The sequence below is a fragment of the Talpa occidentalis genome, unplaced genomic scaffold (genome assembly GCF_014898055.3).
Source record: "Talpa occidentalis isolate TD23 unplaced genomic scaffold, MPIMG_talOcc4v2.1 talOcc4.6, whole genome shotgun sequence".
NCBI lineage: Eukaryota > Metazoa > Chordata > Mammalia > Eulipotyphla > Talpidae > Talpa > Talpa occidentalis.
The window spans coordinates 1,574,019-1,590,277 of record NW_023604972.1 but is presented as its reverse complement, the minus strand read 5'-3'; the positions used below and the strand labels follow the sequence as shown (position 1 = coordinate 1,590,277).

Genomic DNA, 16,259 nt, shown 5'->3' with positions numbered 1-16,259 from the left:
GCCTAGAGGTGGGGGAGACAGCCGAGAGGCCTGCCCATGGCTCCCCCTGACTCAGCCGGGCCTTCTCCCTTGTCATCTGGCTGAGCGTCTTCCCCACATCCTGGGCGTGAGCACCGACAGCTAGTTGCCAGGCCCTGTGAGTCCTGCCGGTGCCTCCCTGAAGTCTGGGGTGCTCTGGGGGACCCCAACAGGCCCACTATTCTGTTAGCACCTCAAAGACAATCTTCCTGCATGGAGACTGAAGTCCTGGCCGTGGCATGGACATCAGTGAACACTTGACATCAGACACACTAATAAACGGGGAGCATTTTAGAAAACGGTGGAACTGAGGGGGTGCCAGCGCGGGACGCACCTCTGGATGCCTGGATCCGCAGCAGGATGTCCGTGATCACCGCCTTCTTCTCTCTGACGGTGGACGTGAGATATTCGTGGTCCAGGAGCTCGAGAAAGAGCCGGAGTTCCACTATTAACTCTTCCATGGCTGACAGGGAGAAAAGGTGCCATCAGGCCGAGGGCCCGCCACGCGGAACCCGAGGCTGAGTCTCACCCAGGCAGCCCCGTCCTCTGACCTCGCAGGCCCCCAGCGCAACAGGCGCAGCTGTGAAGCCAGGTCTGGAGAGACAGCGCGTCACCCCAGAGACAAGCCCGGGTCACTCCAGGGCCTCAGGCGGAGGCTACTCGCCGCCCACCAGGGACGGCCAGCGCCCAGAGATCGACACGCTGGGTGGGGGTGGCGGCAGGAGGTCAGGGCTCCAGGTCAAGGAGGGGAGGGGCTGAGCCCAAGTGGGCCTCAGGCAGTCCCTGGGACCGGCTTCAGAAACCCAACACCCAGCTCTCTGCTTCGTGGGCAGCCCCTTGGAAGGCCGGGAGCCCCCCGACAGCCACCAGGATGTGGGGCATCAGGGTACCTCAGACCCAAGTCACCTGGCCTTTCTAGGTTGTGGCGACTTGCCCCCTAGAGTCACACGATGGGGCGACGGGGCTACAGGGATACAGGGCTGATGTCAGCAAGCGTTAACCCATGTGTGAGCCTCTGGGGAGGGCGAAACCCCTTTCCAGGAGCCCATGGGGTCCAGGCATTTCTGTGACACTGAGACATTACCTTTCCCTGCACTAAGGATGCGAGGGGAAGGCCGACTGCCATGTGGGTGCAAATCCCACCCCGTGCGGCCTCTGAACTCTCCACCATATTCTCACCTCGGGGTGCCTTTGAGGAAGCAGCAAAAACGACCGCTTCACTGACTCCCCACCCCGACTGACTCCCACAGGGCCCCTCCAACTGCCCTGTGGGACACAGCAGCCGCCGTGTCCTGCAGCCAGAGCGGGGGGGAAGCACGTGTGCCCCGGAGCTGCAGGTGACACCAGCCGCCGCCTCATGAGGCACAGAGACGTGACAGGCAGACTGCGGGTGTCTGGATTTGAACACGTGACCAGTATTTTCTCAAAAATGTGCAAAATGAGCCAATTGCCACAAGGTAAACGGTGACGGCGTTTGCTGCCAAAGATGAAATTTGAGCTTCCAAGTGAAAATAAGAATTTGAAGCACTCGGCTCCACCTCTGAGAGGCACCGCTAGCTTTCCAGCGGAGACTTCTGTGAGCTCAGGAAGGACGGGGCAGGAACTAACCACGGCGACCCCCATGATGGCCAGGAGGCTGGGAGTGTGCGGGGTGGGCACAACCAGCCAATGACAGGAGCAACCCGCCACCTCCGGTCAGAGGGCACGGAAGAGCAGGGGCCCAGGGGGGCCTCCCGGGCCAAGCTCGGGTGTCGCTGGGGTCCAGGGAACAGCACCTGCGCCGCACCCGAGACCTTGTCTCCCAAATGGCCTCTTTCTTGCTGTTTCCAAGTAAACCCATCTTGTTGCTGAAATGGCTGCATTTTGTTCAAGGCCAATGATATCCAGGAGCGCCATTTTCTGACGCTCTATAGAGCGGACGTCATCACAACTCAGCAAACCAAGATGTCACGAAAGATGCCTCTCCTGTGCAAACCACCCTGAGATCGCCTCAGGTAACAGAATGAAATGGCCTTGGATGCAGCGCCCACGTGGCCAGAAGCCCCATCTACACAGTAGCCTGCCGGGCTCGCCACCCCGCCACCCGTGAAGTCAAACCTTCACTCTGTGCATCGGCGCTCCACGGCGAGGGGAGCCAATGTTCCTCCAGAAAACGGGAAAACTTCGAAAGACAGAAAAGAAACTACCACGTGCCGAGTTTGGGGGTGGTGTCAAAGAACATTCACGACTCGCTGGAAAGGCCACCGCAACACTTCCCTTTCCAGCTGCACATCTGCGTGAGGCCGGTGTCCTCGCGCCCTGCCACCGAGATCACATCTCAGCAACCTGCATGCGGACGTGAGAAGCCGGCGCTCCCTCCCGCACTGGGCCAGGCAACACAGCTCCCTCAGAACACTCAGAGCACCGCGCCCTCCCCAGGCCCGTGGCTCGTGAATATAATCACTTCACGCTGGTGTGAGGCCTCAAAACTCTGCTACGCCTCAGCTAGACTACGATCAGTATCTACAGATACACCCACATAAATACACCGCTTGGGGTTTTCTGTATATTTATTTGGATACCAATCAAAAACGACTGAGAACCACCAATCCATGGGATTTTTTTCAAACCTACTATTTTACAAGTTCACAACACCCAACGTCTTAAAAGATTCTCACTCAGACCACCATTTTATAACTACACAGCTCTCTTCATCTGGGGCAAGAAATGGCAGGTGAGCTCAAAGTAGGCAAGGTAAGGCCCTGGGCTGATCACTTCCTAAGTGGACAAGCTGCCCTATATAAAAATGCAGACATTGGGTTAGGTAAACCTCTAAAGTCTTTTTCTACAGACACACACCACAGACTCCTCACACATCAACACAGTGTCCTCACACACACACACCAGTCTCCTCATACACACACCACAGTCTCCTCTCACACACTGCAGTCTCCTCACACACACCAGTCTCCTCATACACACACCACAGTCTCCTCTCACACACTGCAGTCTCCTCACACACACCAGTCTCCTCACACACACTGCATCTCCTCACACACACACCATCTCCTCACTCATAATCATCGTCTACTCACACACACCACCGTCTCCTCTCACACACACCAGTCTACTCACACACACCACCGTCTCCTCTCACACACCACAGTCTCCTTTCATACACCACAGTCTCCTCACACACACACCATCTCCTCACTCATACCACAGTCTCCTCACACACACACCAGTCTACTCACACACACCACCGTCTCCTCTCACACACCACAGTCTCCTTTCACACACCAGTCTCCTCACACACACACCATCTCCTCACTCATACCACAGTCTCCTCACACACACACCAGTCTACTCACACACACCACCGTCTCCTCTCACACACCACAGTCTCCTTTCACACACCAGTCTCCTCACACACACACCATCTCCTCACTCATACCACAGTCTCCTCACACACCACAGTCTCCTCACACACACCAGTCTCCTCACACACACACCATCTCCTCACTCACACCACAGTCTCCTCACACACCACAGTCTCCTCACACACACCACAGTCTCCTCACACACACACCGCTCCTCACTCACACCACAGTCTCCTCACACACACACCATCTCCTCACTCACACCAGTCTTTGGGAACAACTTCAATCCCAGCCTGCCTACATCTGCTCTTTATGCCGACTCTCCCAAGGTGGGCTCAACAATCAGACTGTCAAACATGGCCAGGACACTGGAGACTTGGATGCCCAAGCTGTCCTCACCCCACTCACTGCCCTCATTGGAGCTAAATTTGAGGCTCCGATCAGCAAACAGTTTTGGAAGCATCCCTGAGCCCAGGACTAAGCTACTTCTCAGAACCTTGTCATTGTCCCCTACGTGCTTCTCTCCGTGACATTTACTGACCTGGTGTGACTGTGAACAACACTAGCCCCTGCAGACTTCCAGGGTCGTGTTGCTCCTGCCCACCCCTGCCTCACTGAGGCTGGTGGCCCACTCTCCTCAGCTGCCTCTGGCGTAGCCTGGAGGCCACTGGCTCAGCCCTGCCCCCCACACAGGCACTTGTACCGCTGCAGCCTCTCTGCCTGCCTCCTCTTACCAATCAAGCCTCCACACTCGTTCAGGCATCACCTCTGCCCGCAGTCCGGCACCAGGCCCGACAGGGCATCTCACACTGTGTTGACACACTGTGTTTGGGGAACGCATGCACTTGTTTGTTTCTAGATCTCCACAAAAGACAAGAAGGCTGATATTTGTTTTGAAGAGAACACTGAGAAGAAAAATGCTACGGGCCGTCCTTGCATCGGAAGTAACTGTGTCGTCTGTGACATTCTTAGAACACATGCATCAAAAGCAGTGAAAGGACGTCCCTGACTTGTTGGTTTTCCCCAATAGACACTGGGCCCCTGCTCAGGGCCTCCCTGTGGCAGCAGCTGCAGACACTCCACCTCTGCTGGGGACGGCCTGGTGCAGCCCTCGGGCCCAGCAGCCGCCACCATGGCCAGGCGCGCACATACTTTCCCTTATAGGGTCACAGGCCAGGGTCTTCCCGCAGACTCTTCCAAATGTTTCCACAGGCTCGACAGAGCATCTAAAACGGCTGCCTGGCCTGAGCTGAGCCTCTCACGATGTGCAAGGTGGCTTTCAGAGCCGGCTGGCTGGAACATGTTCCTCAGTGACAGGTAAATTCCTTAACACTCCAGATGACCAGCATCTGAGTGACTGGGTAACGTGGAAAAGAGGCCACAAAACCCCTGGACTTCCAGCATCCCGGCCAGGATGAACCCACAGGGCCGCCCGGGCTCCAGGAAGACAGCTGCAGACAGGAGCCCGACTTCAGATCCTCGAGAGTTCAATTCCAGTCTGAACCAAGAAAACAAGTGAGGTCTCCACACATCCCATCACTCTCGGGTCTGGACAGGGCCCACGACATCATGGTTCAGTCTCAGCACCCGCGCTGGCGCTGTAAGAGGGCCATCGTGCCCCACAGAAAGTGCGCAGGCTGAACAGTGGGACCCCCGTGCCTCTGAGCCCTGACATCTCCCTTCTGGATTACATGGAGTCAGCCCAGCGTCCCAAGGCTGTAAGTGTAAAACCCACACACTCTGGGGAAGTCATCGTGACACTTAAGCAGCTGATGACCGCCAGAGGGACACGGCAAGGCGTAACAGAAAACACCCTTCGCTTTGTTTGGTAGAAAGCAAAAGGCAGATTCTAGGTCTAGGCGTGTCTTTTACTAACTATGGTGTTCACTTGTTCTTACACTTGATAACACGCATAAACCGACACCACCACAGGAATCCAATTCCCTGCTTCTGGAAGCTGAGGCAGTAGGAAACCACTGAGGAAAACCAAGCTGGTTGTTAAGAAAGCAGTTCAATACAACAGTGAGAAAGAGCATCTCCACTCCACTTACAAACATTCAGTGAATTCAGAGATAACTTATCAAACACCATGTTCACGACCGTGAACTCAGAATTCAAGACCGACCTCTGACACCCAAGAGTTCACCAGCCAGAGCAGCAGATCAACATTTGGACTCAGAGAACCATTATTCTAAGAAACGGAGCATCACGGGGAGTGGGGGCGTTCCGAAAAAAGTAGCACCAACAGGTCTCCATTTTTGAAAACATAACCCCTGGTTGCAGCGTGAAGAAAGGACGGGTGCGGGAAGGCTGAGCCACAAGAAGATGGAGGAGGAAGATGCAAATGTATGCCCTAGTTATTTCAAATGTTTACTTAAAAAACCTCAAGGCACAAATATTTGGGAACCTAGTTATGGGGTAAACCATGAGAAGCAAAATAAACATGATCTCTTATATTCAAGTTAGACAAACAAATACTATGCAAATAAACAAAAGCAGCCAGAAATTACGATGGTGCGATGAAAAAAGCATCTAGTAATTTTCTAGCCCCGATTCCCTACTTCATCTGAGCTCCTCTATCCTTAAGAATGGTTCTGTATACCCAAGAGCCACAAGCGACCCAAGAATCTATTGATGGAGGGATGAGGAACAGAAGTGGTCCATCCATGCGATGGAATACTATGCAGCCTTAAAAAGGAAGGACTTTCTGACGCCTGCTACAACATGGATGACCCTTGAGGGCATTGTGCTAACGGCCGCAAGCCAGTCACAAAAGGCCAAATCCTGTGAGACGAGGCGTGCTTGAGGAGCAGAGGACTCAAACCCACAGCTCAGAAAGCAGGGTGGTGGCTCGGGGGCTGAGCGTGCTGTATCACCACGTGAACGTACTGAATGCCACTGAGCCACACACTTCAAGGTGGTTAAATGGTAAATTGGATGTGATGTATGTTTTACCACAATTGTTTATACTGTACAAACATAAAAACAAGAGGCGAGACAGAAAGCAAGCCACGCACGGCCCCTGGCTCACAAACATGTGCGGGCTCCCAGGCCCCACTGCCAGCTTTGACTTTGCCCGGCAGGAAGCGCCCATCCTCTGCCCCCATGCCTTCATGCCCCCATGCCACACTCCACCTCTCCTGCCTCAGCGTGGCCTGATCCAGAACATTCCTGAGTTTCTGTCTCTGACCTCGGCTCAAGCTTCAGGAATAAAAGCTTCCCGGCACCTGGTCTTTCCCAGTCATGAATTCTCCAGTAGGACCTGACGCCACCCCTGCAGGACATCCCCAGAGCGCGGGCCGGGCTGGACACCCACCAGGGTCGCGGCTCCTATGCACCTGTCCGTTTCTCTAGAGAACAGTAAGTTCCTTGCTAGCAAGAGGCAATCAAAGAGTGAAAGAAAAACCACTGCCACTTACACTAGCGTGAGAGTACATGAGCTACTTCAGGGCAAATTAACAACATAGATGACCTGCGGCGCTGGGACAAGGTAGAGACCCACAGAAAGGACACGAGAAGACTCCATCCTGCTCAGTGGTTTTTTCCAAAATTAATCGACACGCTCAACACAAGCTCAATTCCAACAGCTTTTTTTTTTTTCCCCAAAAAAATTGACAAGCTGATTCTAAAACATAAAAATTAAATGAACTGGAACAGTCAACTCCTGGCAAGAAAGAAGCGTGGCGCTAGGAGATGTAAATTGCCTGTTTTCAAGGCTGACCGTAAAGCTGCAATAATCAGTCGGGGTGGGACTGGCATAGGACGGACTAGGGAAACAGAACAAATCCAGAAATAAACACACACCAAGGGCCAATCGATTTGACAAAGACACCAAGGCAATTCAATGGGCAGAGAAAGGTCTTTGGGTAAGTGGCGCTGCACAGCCGGATACCAGTAGGGGGGCAATGACTTCACCCCCTGCATTATACCATAAGCAAAAATTCACCCGAAAGGATCAGAGGCCTCGATAACCAGAGTAAAGCTGAAAAACATGTAGAAGAAAATGAAGGAGAAATTACCGAACTTTTGAGAGCAGGTCCAGATTTCCTAGGACACCAAAAGTACTAATGTGAAAGAGAAAAAATAAGGCGGAGCGTCGCTGCCACGCACACATCTGGCGGAGCCCGTACCCCGACCACCCAGCAGGGCCGGCTCGGGCAGCCCGACAGACAACCAGGCGTTCACAAAACAGCCACAGACGGCTGGTGAGCACCCAACACCACCAAGTGTCGTGGATGTAAATTCAAATCGGCGAGAGCCCCTCACCCACTGCCACCGGACCCTGGCACTGAAGGACACCAGCGCCCTGCTTGGCAGGATCCAGGGCAGAGGGACGGGCCTTAGCCTGGAGGGAGCCACAGGGCAGCCGCTCTGGAGGAGCATCTGGCATAGAAAGTGGACGGACGTTCCATGGGCACAGCCATTCCACCCTCGTGCTCACCTGCGAGAGATGACAGCGTGTCCACGTGAGAACAGTGACTCACCACTGCCCACGCACAGCCCACATGACAACCAACGAGCCCCAAGCGAGCAGGCCAGGCGGCTCCATACCACGGATGTGCCTCAGCAAGGAAGAGGAGCAAAGCAGGCAGGTGAACACTCAGGCAGACCAGGACCCAGTAATAACCTGTGCCCAAGACGGACGCGTGGACCAGGAAGAGGTGGGCCATGTGCGTGGAATACTACTCAGCCATCAAAAAGACGAGCTCACGCCATTTTTGGTGACACAGGTGGAGCTGGAAGGGGTGATGCTAGCCAAGCCAAGTCAGGAGGAGGATGATAAATACCAGGCAGCTTCCCTTACGTGGGGACATATGGAAACCAGACAGAAAGTCAAAAGCAAGCCTTGAAGCTGACCACGGACCAGAGGCACCCAGGAGGGGAGGTGGGAAGAGTACATTATGACCAAGGCTACCAGAAGGGGGTGTGGTGGGGCAGGAGCAACGGGGAGATGGGTCCACTGCGGGGTTCCTGGGGCTCGGGTGCTGGGCGTGGTGACATACCTATATGCTGAGGGGGAGCCTACGCCCTGGGCACACACCGCACTCTAGTCAGCACACCTCAGTGACGTAACTTGACCAAAGAAAAGAAGGGACATACAACAGGTGCTCCGCAGACCCACTTTCGGGCAATCCCAGAGGCCACAGGGAGGGAAAGCAGCGGGGCTGCTTGGGGAGGAGCAGTGGGGTGCACAGAGGCCAGTGAGCCCAGGCTCTTGCTGGGAGGGAGGGACCCGAGGCAGGAGCAGAGGGACATCTTTTCCCAACGGGAGAAGCTCCGCGTTTCCCCACTGTACTAGGGCCAGGGGCCAGGAAGCAGTGCACGAGGCAGGAGTGGCAGGGCCAAGAGGCCCAGCCTGGGCAGGCTCTTCCCCCAGGCCCGCACTGGTGCCTCCAGGGTAACAAATCCTGCTGCAGCAGTGCCAGGCCCAGCATGCTGGGGGTCCGGCCAGGGAAAGCAGCGGGTCACTGCGGAGCTCCTGACCACATCGGCTGGGGTCCCACTTGCCTGTGGCTTTGAGCACAGGGCTGTGCTGGGGCTGGGGTCCAGCTGGAAGCATGGGGATCCACGGGGCAGCAACGGGCCCCACACAGGGGTGCTCCCGACGCGAGCTTAGCCAGGCCTCTGTGACCTGGCCACGGGTCAGAGTTCAGTTTGATCATCAGCGCCCGCCCCACCCACCGACGTGGGGCGCCAAGCCCAGCGCCCTAGGCCCAGCCCCTTTGTGGACAGTCACGGGGCCACAGCCAGGCCTACTCACTCTCCGTCCACAGCTGCCCGTGCCCCGGCCCACACGGCCCAGCTCCTGCCTGGCCTTCCAGAGTCTGTGTTCTGGGAGCTGCGCTCCCAACAGCCGATGTGAGACTCACTGCCCGGCCCGCAGCTCCGGTCAGGAGCAGACCTGTGAGACCCGCGGGAGGGGTCTCCACACGGCGGTGAGTCCACACTCCTGGCCCTCGCATGCAGCCCCAAGTCAGCTTCCACCTGCCTCCTCTTCACAGCCCCCGGGGGGTAGCCATTGCAGGGGGTTCTGCAGTCGGCCTGAGTCTGCGGGATCCTTAGCATCCCGTCACAGAGGCGCAGGCCCCTCCGCCAGCCAGTGAGCGGCACCTCGGGTCCTGACAGCAGGCGTAGCCAGGGGAGTGAGGAGCTGGGGCTGCCCTCAGCTCGGGAGGGGTGGGGGTCGCCTGTCTCTGCCCGGCTCCCCAGAGGAGGGGAGCCACTAAACCACCAAAACCACGGCTCGGGGCTTGCGCACAGGACAGCCTCGGTCAGCGAGGGAGCAGGGCCCTGGTGTCACGAGCAGTTAGAGACTCAGCCCAGCCTCCAGGTAGAGCTCGGGGGCCACTGACGCAGCCCGAGTGTCGGTCGCTCTGGGAGGAGGACGTCCCCAGCACAGCTCCAGGGCGGCACTGAGGCCTGCGGCTGGCGGCAGCCTGTGCGGGTTTGGCTTCCTGTCGGACCAGCTGTGGGCTCTGCTCATGGGCCCCCACGCTCTTCGTGGTCTCGTATTCTGCCTTTGCTCCCCAACACCTCAGAGCCTCTGCACGTGATCTCAGATGGAGAAACCCCAAGTCAGCCCACGCCAGGGTCCTCCATCTCAGTGATGTCGCCCCAGGCTTTGGGGTCCTCGGGCCCAGACCCGTGCACTTCACCACCCCAAATGTCCGCCAGCAGATCAACTCACGCCCGGTCTCGGCCAGGGCCGCAAATGCCCTGAACCGCCTCCTGCCACCACCACCCCACCACCGACCCTCCACTCCAGACATTTCAGGGAAAAAATATCTCACACGCACGTGCAAATGTAAATGTGCAGGGAGCCGGGGTACGGGGCTCCGGGAGGCCTTTCTACTGTTTCTGCAGCTTTTCCCTAAGTCTGAATTCTTCAAATGAAAGCGCTGGGGAAAAAACACACCCCACGCCCTCTGGGAGCCTGCCCCTGAGCCCCCAGCAAAGAACATGCCCCCCGATCCCCCAGCCAAGGACGTGCCCCCCAAGCCCCCAGCTACGAGTGCCCTCGTTCAAGCCCAACTGTGTCTCACGAAGGCCCGAGGGCCCATGTTTGTCTCATCGCCCTGCTCAGGCCCACAGCCACGGTGCCCACCAGGTCAGGAGAGCAAGGCGCAGCGTGAAGGCCGTTCCACACGGGGCCAGGGGAGCAGGCCTGTCCATGCCTGTGTGCGGGCCCCGGGGCCCTGGAGGCAGGAGCCCACACTGCCCCTCGGGAGTCCTCGTGTTGGCAGAGTTTCCTGCAACACAGGGACAAGGGGCGACTAAGTCTTGCCGCTCACGGGGGGCCCCCCATGCACACTTGCTTCCGCCCAACGACGGCCCCTGAGCCCGCAGCTCAGCGACTTGGCCTCCGTGTCAGCCTCCCAGGAAAGGGCCACCGGCTGGGGGACGGGGCCGAGGACCGTCTTGGGCAGCGCCAGGACATGAGCGTGCTGTGGGCGATCATCGAGCTCTGTCCCCAAGAAGGGCAGCGGGAAGACGCCACCCAGCACTCAGCTCACTGCCCCCTCCGCAGACACAGAGCTCATCGTTCTCCAAAAGCACGTCCAGCCAGCACCAGCCTGCCGGCGTCGCTCCCACCGGGCTGGCTCCCAAAGCCCTGACCGGAAGGGGGCCCAGTGAGCCGCGGGTCTGGCCGCCAGCAGAGACCCTTTGCTCGCGTGTAGAATGTGTTCACATCCCGTGGCCCCTCCAGCCCACCCTCCCCACTGCAGGGCCAGCAGACTCGGCTCTGCTACCAATCAACACCGAATAAAACCTGGCTGATTAGAGCCTGCGGATGGCATGCTCAGCATTAGATTATGCCCAGTCCCCCAAATCTACAAGGCTGCAAGGCAAACGCCAGGGCTAAGTGCAGAAACCTCCGCCCCCCGCCCCCATCCCCCGGCCCAGTGAAGGAGAGGAGACGATTTGCTCGGCTATGCACCCACCTTCCTCACAGCTGGACACCCCCAAAGACTGGATGGACCAGAAAGGGGCCAGCACCGGACGCCGGACCCCCAGGAAAGCGGAAGCAGCAGGCAATGGAAGGCGGGTGGCCCGGGAGAGGGGTGCCCTGCAGCAGGGGGACCGTCAGCACCCGGCCACTCCGGCAGGTTGCAAGCAAGGCAGCTTGAAAATGCATGGGCACAGGCCACACAGAGCCGGCTCCTGGAAGGGGGTCTCAACCCACAAGAAACCACAAGCACGCCCCGAAAAAACACACACTGAAAATCCAGCTTGGAAATGCACAGATGTCCAGGGTCCGCCCCGGGCCCCGGAGGCCGTGAGGCGCAAGACGGCTGCCAGTGGCAAGGCGCTGGCCAGCGTGACAACCAGGCTCGCTGGCTGAGCTCCGAAGAGCGACGTGAGATCCCAACTCAAACGAAGCCAGAGAAGGTTCTGCTGAGTCAGTCCAGGCACTCACTTGCCTGGATGGCCCAGGAACACGCTGCGTCCAGCCCCTCCTCCCCGAGACCCACGTCCAGGGCCTGGCCGAGGAGGGGTGCCCGAGCGCCCCGCTCACACGCTTCCTCGGCGAGACCTGAATTCGCTCATAGGATTGAAAACTCAACCACCCCCTTCTGAGATACGACCACACTCATCTCGTGATGCTGCTGCTTCAGAATGTGGGGGGGCAGGGGAGGTGCAAATCGACTCTCAGGACTTCCAACCAGCAGCAGCCCATCTTCACAGCGGCCAGAGGCGGCCCCGTCCCTGGGGCCTGGCCGCCTCCCGCCCCGTGTGACCAAGCAGGGAAGGCAAAGCATCAGCCCCCAGCACCTGCCCGTCCCCCGCACCATCTGCTGCTCCCCAGGCCCTGCAGCGAAGGCGGCCGCCGTGCGAGGGCAGCTGTCGTCTAGAGCGGAGGACAATGGCCGCCCGGGCCCCACCACGGGCGGACTCCAGACGGCGCGATGCGCCGGGCTTTCTTCTAACGTGGCTGTCCCCAAAACACTTTCTAGGGTCTTACTTATTTTATAGAACGTGAGAGAGAATTGAAGGTGTCGTGACACGACGGCCTTGGAACGGGGCCAGGCCCCGGCACCGCTCTTGCTGCGTCTCTCCTCGGCCCCCCCACCCCAGGGCGCAGCTGGCAGCAAAGAGGCCCGTGGCCAGTAGGCACAGCTGCTGGCCGCTTGCCGTGGGGGCCTGGCCCAGCACCGTCTCTGGCTCTACGGCTGCGCCCCGGAGTAGCGGCTGGCGCTCTCCCCCAGACACGGGCCAAGCACCGGTGCAAGGGAGCCGGGCGCCCCGGGGCTCAGCCTCCTGCGGCCCGCCACGCTCCTCCAGGCTGGGGCAAGTCACTGCCGCAAGGCCCCGGAGGCGACATTTCCCAAAAGCATTTTCACAAGGTGGCAGGAGGGAGAAAAGAAAGTTTCTCCCCGGCCATTCAGTCCACAGATAAGGGGCTCCTCCGCCGGGGGCCTGGGGCGAGCACAGCGGGCTCTGGGGCAGCCCCAGCAGAAAAGACAAAGCTGAAGGGCTGTGAAGGCCGGGGACACAGCAGGATGGAGGAGGGGGTTCCCAACAGGGAAGGGGGTCCGCTGGAGGCAGCGCCTCCCAGGGGCACGAAGCCCGCGGTGCGGGAAGGAAGACGGGGTGAGGGGCCCCAGAACCGGCGAAGGGCCCCCCTCGCAGCAGGCAGGCGGGTGCTGCGGGCAGCGCTTCGGCTGGCTGTGAGCTCAGAGGTGGCGCTCAGGGGAACGCTCCAGGCCGCTGGCCTCAGAGGCCCTGTGTGGGGACTTCGCTGTGTGCCGCGTGTCTCTGGGTGCCCAGCGCCCACGTGCAGGTGCCAGCTCTGCGATAAGCAGGGTTCCCCTCTCTCCTCAGGGTTTAGCAGCCCACAGCCCCCCAAAGATGCTAATCAAGGCAAGCTGCCCAGGTACCCGCTGCCGCCATGGTGACAGCTGTGGCAGCGGCCAGAGGACAGGCAGGGACCGGGCCCCACCAGCCCCCATCCCGCGCCTGACACCGTGTCTGCAGTTAAAGCCCAGAACCGCCCTGGGAGACGCCAGGGGGGCTGTCACCCCACTGTGTGGCTGAAGAAAATCATGGGTCAACAAGGCTAAACACTTGCGCAAAGTGACGAGCTGGTCAGCAGCCCAGAGGCCGGGGTGTGAGAAGCTGCCCCCGCAGGGCACTGCGCGCAGGCGCCCGGGCCCCTGCCCCTCAGCCCAGCACCCTCAGCCAGCCCGGCCAGCAGCTCTGCGCGAGAGCAGAGCACACGGAGGCCGGTGGGCAGGCCTGCCCGGGGATCCGGAAGCCCGGCGAGCTGGGCGGTGCGAGCCGCCCGGGGACCCTACTCGTGCTCCTCCAGTATCCCCAAGACGGGGAAGCCGCGCCTCAGGCCCAGGCTCCATTCCTGGTCTATGTCGGCAGGCGGGAGAGAAGCTGCCGCCGGCATCACAGCCCCAGGTGCGGGCACCTGCCCCCTCGCTGCCACGGCTTCCGCTCAGGCCCCCCAGCCCGCGGGGCTCCCGGCACAGGCATCCAGGTGGGGAGAACCCACCAACCTGTACCCCAGGGGTGTCTGCAGTTCTCTCTGCAGCCCTCTCTGCTTCAGATGCTGCCACCATGGGCAGAGACGGTGCTAGCCCGACCACGCGACCTCGGGGTGGGCTGGGGCCCGCCGCCCGCCAACCACCACCGCTCGCGTCCCTGCCAGTCCGGCGCTAGCTCTGAGCTGAGGCCGGCCGAGAGGAACACCCAAGGTCGGGCCGTGGCCATATTTCAAGGACCCCCCACCAAGACAAAGAAAGTGCAGAGAGCCTCACTTAGGCCTGCAGCTTCGTGGGGGACGGCGACAGAAAAGCGCAGGAGCCGGAGCGCAGACCCCGGGGCGCCGGCCCGGCCTCCCCGCCCGCCAGCCGTGGCCGATGGCCCCTTCTCCGGGGGAAAGGGTCAGCAAGGGGGGCTGTGTGCAAAAGGCAGGCGCCACTCCAGCTCCAGGGTCCTCAGCGCCAAGCGCACTCCTGCCAGCACCCGACAGAGCCGTCGGGAGGCGGTCCCAGCTTTAGGAGGCGGAAACGCGAGCCCAGAGCCGGCCACCTCGCGGGGGCCAGCCCCTGGCGGAGAGGATGGACACCCGGGGAGCCCGGGGCTCCCCGCCCCCTCCTGCCCAAGGCTCTGCAGCCCCTTCCCCATTCACACCACCCCACCCCTGCCCCCCTGGGCCACCAGCCCCCTCAGCCTCCTGCAGAAGACCCCGCTGGCCAGACAGTCACAGCAGTGCCCGTCACGGTGCCCAGAAGGGAAGGGGGCCCCGCCTTCCACCTCCCCCTCCCCCGGCTGCCCAGAAAGCCATCAGGCCCTGGCAGCTGCCGGGGCTCTTTGTGGCCACACCAATGCCCCAGGGTAAAAGCCCATCTGTCTGCGAGGGAGCTGCTCCTGGCCAGGCCGCCCTGGGAGCAGATGGGTTAAGAGACACTTCGGCAAGTCCCCTCACGGCTGCCCTGCGTCCCGCCTGTGCAGATGGCCCGGTGTCAGCAAGGACAGCCCCTTCTCACAGCTGCGTGTTCTGATCTGATCCGACGCCACCAAATATGGGCACGAGAGCTGCCTCCCCCCGGCCTGGGGGTGCCCTCCAGGGAGGAGACTCAGCGCAGTGAGCTGGGCCTCCCCAGTCCAGGACGCAGAGCAGGTGCTCACGGGGCCGCCAGGCGGACTGCGGGCACCGTTACTCCAGCCAGGCGGCCACTGCTGCTCCCTTACTGGCTCTTTGCCGGCCGGCCCCAGCAGGCCCGCCCATCCCACCCCACCCCACCCCACCCCACCCTACCCCAGCCTCCGATGGATGCGCTGGTGTGTTTCCTCATACCCCGTGTCATAGATGACAGATCAAAACACACCCAAGTGGAACGACAAGGAGTCAGCTGTCTAACCCCGAGTGGACGTGTATTGGAGGTGACACACGCTGGCTTGGCTGCCTTGGGCTTTGGAAGATGATGGGGAGCAGGGGGGGTCCATCTCGAGCTGACTGGCCACCCACTGGCCCACCCACTGTGGGCCGCTGCCCCAGACACTGTGGAGCAGCGGGACGGGGCAGCGGCCGAGGTAAGAGCAGGGACCGTGACGGAGGCACCTGGTGAGGAGCGGCCCTCAGGAGGAGGGCTGGGGCGTGGGGGACCTGAACTCAGGGGGGCTGAGCGGATGCGGGTGGCACTTGCTCACCCACCTGTCCAGCGCGAGGCGGGGCTCAGAGTGGTGGGTGCCACCCCAGCCTGCAGAGCATGAGCTCCGAAGCTAATGAGGGAGGCAGCGGGTGAGCATCGCGGAAATGCCAGGCAAGACCGGCGTGGATGCTGGGGGCCTGGGCACCCCGAGTTCCGGTGTCCTTGGCCCCAGCCCTGCTCCGCCCCTGTAGGTGAGGCACCCGCAGCCACTCAGGTCGCATCCAAGCAAGAGTGATGGTGCCGGGGCAGGCCCTTCTTGCTCTTAGGACAAGTTCCCAGTGGCTCCAAGGCTCGGGCCAGAGGACCCGCTTTCAGAACCAGGACCCCAAAGGGCGTGGGCGAGGTCAGGGCACAGGGCCCGCGCCGGGCACAGACTCCAGAAGGCTCTCCAGGCCCAGGAGCCACTGACTCCATCCCCGACTTCCACCGGGAGGTCACGTCACTTCTCCGAGCACTGGCTCCCTGAGGTCAGGACGAGGGCGATCGCCAGCACCAGGCCTCAGGGAGAAACAGTGACAGGGCACCCCAGAAATGTGGCTTTGTGGTGACGCTCCTGAGGGGGCCCGGGTGCTTTCTGCGCTGTCTGAGCACACGGGGAGAGGCGCTGCCGTGCAGGAGCACGAAAGGTTTTTTAAAGCAACAGAATATCAAATGTAAATTCCCTAGAAGAGTTTTCTGGTTGATGATGGAACAACTAACGCTCAGCAGCCAACGT

The 16,259-nt window shown here is 60.2% G+C and overlaps 1 protein-coding gene across 4 annotated transcripts in view; it reads right to left on the bottom strand.

Annotated features, from left to right (window-relative positions):
• Window positions 1-16,259, bottom strand: part of AFAP1 (actin filament associated protein 1) — a 54,486-nt gene that overhangs the window by 30,809 nt on the left and 7,418 nt on the right. For all 4 annotated transcript variants that reach the window (XM_054688499.1, XM_037530619.2, XM_037530621.2 and 1 more), the window contains exon 2: window positions 353-481. In XM_054688499.1, the coding sequence (XP_054544474.1) occupies window positions 353-479 (127 nt within the window). In that variant the 5' untranslated portion in view covers window positions 480-481. The remainder of the gene's footprint in view (window positions 1-352; window positions 482-16,259) is intronic.